This window comes from Dermacentor variabilis, chromosome 9, assembly GCF_050947875.1.
Source record: "Dermacentor variabilis isolate Ectoservices chromosome 9, ASM5094787v1, whole genome shotgun sequence".
Lineage (NCBI taxonomy): Eukaryota > Metazoa > Arthropoda > Arachnida > Ixodida > Ixodidae > Dermacentor > Dermacentor variabilis.
This window is the reverse complement of record NC_134576.1, coordinates 137,228,924-137,236,615: the sequence shown is the minus strand read 5'-3', so window position 1 is coordinate 137,236,615 and position 7,692 is coordinate 137,228,924. Positions and strand designations below refer to the sequence as shown.

General features: G+C 47.7%; 1 protein-coding gene across 3 annotated transcripts in view; it reads right to left on the bottom strand.

Moving 5' to 3' along the window:
- Pfrx (6-phosphofructo-2-kinase/fructose-2,6-biphosphatase) overlaps window positions 1-7,410 on the bottom strand; it is a 149,839-nt gene extending 142,429 nt beyond the window's left edge. The window contains exons 1-2 of one of the 3 annotated variants that reach the window (XM_075669641.1): window positions 7,236-7,394; window positions 4,889-5,018 (exon numbers count right to left, since the gene is read on the bottom strand). Coding sequence is in view for 1 of the 3 variants with exons in the window: in XM_075669643.1 (XP_075525758.1) it covers window positions 7,236-7,284 (49 nt within the window). In the remaining 2 variants the exon portion in view is untranslated. Of the gene's footprint in view, window positions 1-4,888; window positions 5,019-7,235 lie in introns of all 3 variants that reach the window. The other 2 variants (XM_075669643.1, XM_075669640.1) reach the window with 2 other exon arrangements.
- Window positions 7,411-7,692: the final 282 nt, after the last annotated feature.

Genomic DNA, 7,692 nt, shown 5'->3' with positions numbered 1-7,692 from the left:
CACGAAGTAAGACTCGGTAGTTTTATGGGCAGTGTTACGTCTCAACACGGCCAAGGGCATTACTTAGACGTTTATATATGCGATCTCAAAAAGACGGAACAATCAGTTCATCATTGCACTGCGCGTAGCTACGTCAACCCCGGCAGTCATGCGGTGCTGCGACGAGCCCTTTCGCCGCCGCGACGCTCAATTTTTGTCCGTGGCTTTGCCCTCTTGGCTTCTCCGCTGTGCAGCGTCCAACGCGCAAGCGGAGACGAAAAGAGAGGGAAAGCCGGGTATCGGTGCGGTAACTCCACTTGTAGTTGAAAGATTCCAACAAAAATTGCGGCATGAGATTCCTGAGACGACGTCCTTCAGTGGTGACACTACGCATGCTTAGTTAAAACAAGTGCTTCAGGGCCCCTTTTAAGGGGCCACTAAAGGGAAGCACTATGTCAGTTTAGACTAATAAAGGATTGCTTCAAAACTATAGTTTTGCCAATTTCGCGGTCATAGGGTGAAAAAATACGAGAAGAGAAATTGAACGTCAAAATTCAATGTAGTGACTTTCGCTACGAAACCCAGCTTGACCACGTGTCGCTCCCTCTTTTATCGTGCGAGTGTGCCCTCAGACCCAGACCCACTTCCAGCGGGCCTTCCCAGGTCGGGACAGGTGCTGTTGCATAGGCTCCGTTCCGGCTTCGTCCTCACACCGGATGTGCTGGAACGGTGGCGACAGTACCGGCCACGCCGGGAAAGACGCCCTCCATCTCCGTCTCCCAACTCCCTTCCATCGCAGGAACCCGGCCATCCCACAGCCTCCGCGGACCAAGAAGCGCTCCATACGCCACACAGGTGCCCTGACTGCGACATGGCTACGCGGCCATCCGCAGCCCATCTGTTTTGGGAGTGCCAGCGACACGCTCAACAGCGGGACCACCACCTGAGGGCGGTGCGAGTGTCGTCCTACGAGGAGTGGATTAGACCGGCAACTGGATCGATGGATTCTGACAGGGCCATTCTGGACTCGCTCTTGGCTTTCGCCAAGGACGCGCAGCTCCTAGGACGGCTCTGAATACGCCTCCCCCCTCCTCTTCCTATTCCCCATTATAGGCCTTCGCGCCATCCTTTAATAAATACATTTTGTCATCATCATCGCGTTCCGCCGCTTCAACTGCCGCCTCCGAATTGTTGCGCAAGGCTCGATGTTTAAGAAGGCCGTAGCATGACATAGTTACTTCAGGTGACGCAAAATCAGAAGGGGAGGAGGGCTTCTGATTGCACAGTGCGATCGCTAGCTACTATATCGCTGTTTTTCACTTTCGCCGCCCAAGGAGGGCTGTGGGTATGTATATCATCATCTTATTCTTCATTCTATGTACACTTGCAGGATGAAGGCCTCTCCGAGCCATTTCCAGTTATCCTTGCCTTGGGCAGCTGAGCCCATGTTATGCCTGCGAATTTCCGAGTTTCATCACACCCCATAGCTCTAGCTCTGCCATCCTCGACTGCGCTTCCCTCCTTTTGGCATCCCCTCTATAACTTTCATAGGCTACCGCTTATCTGACCTACGCATTGTGTGGCCTGCCCAAAACGTACGTTCGCCCAGCGTTTGTATTGTGCATACAGGACAACAAACGACACTTCCAGCGTGAATGGAATGCCCGTATAATGGATATCGCAACAAGAAGTTGAAAGTCCAAGAAGAAAACAGCGTGTCCCAAATTTGGCTCTGCCAAATGAAGTCGTTCATATTAAGAGCTCTACGCTTCGAGTTATCGATTAATTAAGCCTCACTTCGCGATCTGCTAGCCTCTTGGTGGTTCGGTCACATGGTAGAGCGACCGGCCTAAAAAGACGATGCTGCCGGGTTCAATGCTCAGACAAAGACAAATTTTTCATCAGCGGCGAAGTTTTCTCCGTTCCGCAAATATGGCTCTACTTCAGAGAGCTATCGTAAACGCCGATGGAGAACTCGGTACGGAAAATGTGTAGTAAGTCAGTGACAACCTAGGAGGGCAGCGGAAAAACAAGTCGCTATCCAACTCAAAGATGCGCCCGCCAATAACGTTCGCTCGTTTTCGTGACGTCATAGTGGAGGCGAACTTTTTCGACATCGGCGTCTCTATAGGGAGCAATACTTTGGAGATGGCAGGTGTTGTGGACTGAGCTTGCACTTGATTCTTAGGCTGTCATCAAATGTAGCTTCAGATATACCGTACATACAGAGTAGCCTCTCTATCAGCTTTTTCGTTTGACATGTGAGAGGAAGTGTCACGGAAAACTCACAGCCACGTCGGAAACGAGGCAGAACCCAGAACACTGAGTAACAGCGCCGACTGCGGGCACGACCTGCACCCGACATTGGGTGGATTTGAACCTGTACCACCGGCCGTTAGTCGCTCCAGGACGGCGCTTTTGCCGCCCGGGGTAGTGCTGAAAAACAGTGTTTACAATGACGAAAAGGCGAGCAGTGATAAGACGACGACGACGACTGGAGGCTAGCGCGGGCTGTTGCCTCTTGCCCAAGTGCGGTGTATTCCCTTGTAAATATACTTGTATATAGCTTTTCGTCTGCGTCTTCCTACGTAACAACATTATGCTAACTTGGAAGTGAACACGCCAATACTATCCCAATGTAATCGGCATAATCCTAATCCATAAGAAAGGGGACGCCAAAGACTTGAAAAATTATAGACCGATCAGCTTACTGTCCGTTGCCTACAAAGTATTTACTAAGATAATCGCAAATAGAATCAGGGACACCTTAGACTTCTGTCAACCAAAGGACCAGGCAGGATTCCGTAAAGGCTACTCAACAATAGACCATATCCACTTTATCAATCAGGTGATAGAGAAATGTGCGGAATATAACCAACCCTTATATATAGCTTTCATTGATTACGAGAAAGCGTTTGATTCAGTCGAAACCTCAGCAGTCATGGAGGCATTACGAAATCAGGGTGTAGACGAGCCGTATGTAAAAATATTGAAAGATATCTGTAGCGGCTCCACAGCCACCGTAGTCCTCCATAAAGAAAGCAACAAAATCCCAATAAAGAAAGGCGACAGGCAAGGAGATACGAACTCTTCATTGCTATTCACAGCGTGTTTACAAGAGGTATTCAGAGACCTGGATTGGGAAGAATTGGGGATAAAAGTTAATGGAAAATACTTAGTAACTTGCTATTCGCTGATGATATTGCCTTGCTTAGTAACTCAGGGGACTAAGTGCAATGCATGCTGACTGACCTGGAGAGGCAAAGCAGAAGGGCGGGTCTAAAAATTAATCTGCAGAAAACTAAACTAATATTTAACAGTCTCGGAAGAGAACAGCAGTTTACGATAGGTAGCGAGGCATTGGAAGTGGAAAGGGAATACATCTACTTAGGGCAGGTAGTGACCGCGGATCCGGATCATGAGACTGAAATAATCAGAAGAATAAGAATGGGCTGGGGTGTGTTTGGCAGGCATTCTCAGATCATGAACAGCAGGTTGCCATTATCCCTCAAGAGAAAAGTGTATAACAGCTGTGTCTTACCAGTACTCACGTACGGGGCTGAAACCTGGAGGCTTACGAAAAGGGTTTTACTTAAATTTAGGACGACGCAACGAGCTATGGAAAGAAGAATGATAGGTGTAACCTTCAGGGATAAGGAATGAGCAGATTGGGTGAGGGAACAAACGCGAGTTAATGACATCTTAGTTGAAATCAAGAAAAAGAAATGGGCATGGGCAGGACATGTAATGAGGAGGGAGGATAACCGATGGTCACTAAGGGTTACGGATTGGATTCCAAGGGAAGAGAAGCGTAGCAGGGGGCGGCAGAAAGTTAGATGGGCGGATGAGATTAAGAAGTTTGCAGGGACAACATGGCCACAATTAGTACATGCCAATTAGTACAGATGTGGGTACTACCTATTGTTGTTTGTTATTTTTTCTTCCTTCCAGAACAACGTCGCTTTCATTCCCAGTGCCCTAGCGAAACTACGTACGCTTTCTGGGCACAACACGCCTTTGGACGTCGCTGCTACACAACTCGCCGCACTCGTAAACGATCTCACGAGCCCAGCCAGCTGCGCCCTCTTACAACATGCCACGTTCATACATAGCCGTGTACACAGCCGGTCCCAGACAAATAGAGTCATTCATGCCTATTATGTACACGTACAGAGTCGTTAGGGAGGTTTAGATGGCTTAAAAGAACATCCGTTGGCGTTGCACACGACGCGCGTAAGCCTGCAGATAGATGCTGAGCGCTGTACCAAGACATTAAGCGTATTCCTCAATTACATTAAGTGCTAAATAAATGAACATTCGACTGTTGCTGGCTTATGCCAAGCTTTAATTCTGTCGGATTTCACGCAAACGCAGGCACGCGCAAACAAGAACAGTGACTCCGTCTAGACGGTTATTCGGTATACCTTCAGGGCCGAAGCTATTACAATATTACATTATTAAACGCTTCGTAGACTACGTTCCAAGGAGACGCTGTGAATGCGTACACTAACTTACAGCCTCTTTCAGAAGGATTTGCGCCAGGGACAGACGGAAAGATTCATCGAGTTTATTCATAATATATTCATGTAACAGCGCCCGAAATTCCAGCGCCGTTTACACTGGCTCTGTCGGAGTGGGTGGCGGCGCCGCGGGCAAGCCAGAAAAATCGGGCTCTGAAAAAATCGGTCGGCAACTGCATCTGCATCCGTTTTAAATCAGTGCCACGCTAAACAGTATGCAAATAAAAGAAAACGAAAAGGAAAGACAAGAACGTAAAATTCTGGGTGTTATTACAAATCGCGAACAAGCATTAAAATTCTGGAATTTTCTATAAATGTTGGCAGGCACGCTTGCTGAAGAAGTGAAAACAACAAAGAAAAAAATAACGACTTCTTATTAATTCCCTTACTCATGCCTTTTCCTTCTAATTTCATTTCAACCATTGGCCAATCCTTCAAAGTGGCTCTCAGTTCAGCTGGTTCTGTCAAGACACGTACACCTGGCGTGGAATGTTCCCGGATCCCGGTATCCGAGAAAACCTGTGACAACAAGACAGTAAAACCGCAGAACACTCTGTAGTGCGCATATACTAACTAGCAAAGGCTCGAAATCTGAACATTAGAATGGGCAAATGTATAGCTTCTTTTCTCAGATACCACGGCCCGTAATATATTTACGCGGACTGTACGTACATTTCAACATACTGGAAAATGTCGCTGGGCAAGAAGGTTGCAGCTGACCTTCTGTTACGACAAAGAGATTTTTTTTCAATTTTTAAACGAGAAAAAAAAAACTATATCTGTGCTTGATAACAGCAAAAATTAGGACACAGATCTCAGCGCGAAACCACCTACAAAGTATATTTGCTATCGGATTCAAGAATTCTTAGCCCGTACTTTTTTAACACGCGTGTATATTCGGTTCGGAAATTTACATCCGAGCATCCCTTCTATAATTGGCAATGCGGCGGTCCCCCATGGAGTCGTGCTCTTTTGTAAACGCCATTCACGCCTGCAAACTGCAACTGCAAGAGACGAACGAAGATAAGCAGGAAAATTAAATCGCACACATCTGCCACGGAAGCGGCGGGTGGTGAAACGAGGAATTGACATCGATAGTATTGCGTTGCGCACGTGAACAGACTTCACGTAGAGGCGAGAAAGCAGACACATTTTAAAGCTGCGCGCAGCATTCGAGCCCCGCCTCGACGCTTCACGTGTTAATCACGTGCGACGCCGGCGGAGTGGGTTTTTCTACGTTTTTCCCATCGAACTCTCCCGTTATCGCGGAAAGGTCATCATCGCCGGCGAACGGGCCAACAACGTCAACAGGTGTGTCGGCACGGACATCCCAGGCAAGGCGAAGGATAGTTTCTGTACGCGAAAAATGCGTGGTGAAGTTCACACATTCCAAAGTGGCTATAATAAACGGCCTCCGGCCGTCCTCCTTGTACCCTAGTGAAATGGCGCAACCCACTCTGGGGATCGGCCATGAATCGGGCGGTGAAGAAATTGATATTTTTTTTTTCTTTTTAAATAAGTTAGGGTGAAATGTAATACGCACCTTGCAGATGGGATTTAAATTGTCTACTGCTACAGATATGAACGATCAATTATCAACGTTCCAGTGTTATCCTTTTTTTTTTCTTTTTTGTTCGACCACCGTCAACGTTTTTAGATCTAAAAACGTTAACCACCGTCCGCTTTAGCCGTCTCGTCCCAAACGAAGCAGGGAACTATCACAATGCGCGAAAAGAGGAGACTAGAAGTGAACCGGACGTTATCACAAAGTACGAGAAAAGGACATTCTGCGTGAACCGAAAGTTACTTTTTAACAAACTTTACACTACCATACGTGTATCGCAGGCGACGTTTGTAGATCACGCGAAACTGAATGCCCAGCGCGGATGTCGTCGAGTCAGACACAAACTGCTGATCCTGGATGCGGGCCCTCCCAAGTTACTCTCGTGGGAGCTCGAACGATTCTCGACGTTTTGCTGCTTTACGCGTCGTGAAGCGAAACTAGACGTACTGCAAACCTGAAATGTCTGACCGAATTCACGACTACAAGTATCTCGGACAACGGGGGTGCTGGGGCAATACGATGCGTGCAAGTCGTTCAACGTAATCCGAACAGTGTTTCTTCTTTCCGCGGCACGTCTGTGAGTAAATGCTCAAGTAATGCACAATGCACCCGTCTTAGCGACGTCTGGAGAGTAACCGAAACTAGACAAAACACACTCGATCGATTTTTCTTTTCTTTTTTTACGCACATTGGAATCCCCCTTACAACGCAGAAATGACAATATTTTAGGCGATCCCTTCCCGTCAAAACAGTCACACCATACAACTTGTGTTAAGAATTAAGACAAGAATCACGTGAGTGCTTCGCCAAATGGCTCGCTATCATCGATCCACCACGGTTCTGGGGAACTTCCACCAGCAACGAACGGTCGTGCGAGAGGCGCCGAATGAGCGACATTCGCGTCCGCCTTCTCCGCAAACTCCTGCCGCCGGGAGGCGACAATCCGGGACGTATCGCTTTCGACACCGGGCTCGATTATCCACACAATTTGAGTCGGCCTGGTACAAGGTAGGACAAATAAAGGCCGGGGAGTGCTGCTTCGTTCAAAAGGCCTAAGGTTATGACCGGCCGGCTCTGTCGCAGCACTCGAGATGAGAGTCTCCGGTCGCTCTTGCAGCGTAGCGCACGGAGAGTCTGCGTCACGCTGGCGGCAACAGGTGCTGTTGACTTACCTCGGATGGGAAATGGCTTGGGTCCGGTGCTGCTGTACCTGCTCACCATGCCACGGGCGACGATCACTCTATCACTTTGACCGATCTCGGGACACGGGCCCAAGCACAATTTGCAATGAATGAGATGGACACACGCGCCGACGGTTGACGCTGGCTGTAAACTCGAGGCACTGCCGCAGCACCTGGCGGGGAGTTGAAAAACTAAACAAACCAATATTTTCTTTAGCGCGTTTGTTACCCCTATTTTACTCTAAATAATCAGTAGCTGACAAATTAACTTAGAAAAAGGCAGAAGAAGTGCATATTATTTAGCATAATTAGCAAAGATAGCCTCATTTGTAATCAAATGTGGCAAACCCTTTACCTAAAGAAAATGGTGTGCTTTGGCTCGTACGGGAAAAATAAAGCGTTATTTTTAAATTTCCCCAAATATTACGACAGTAATTTTGCAAGAAAA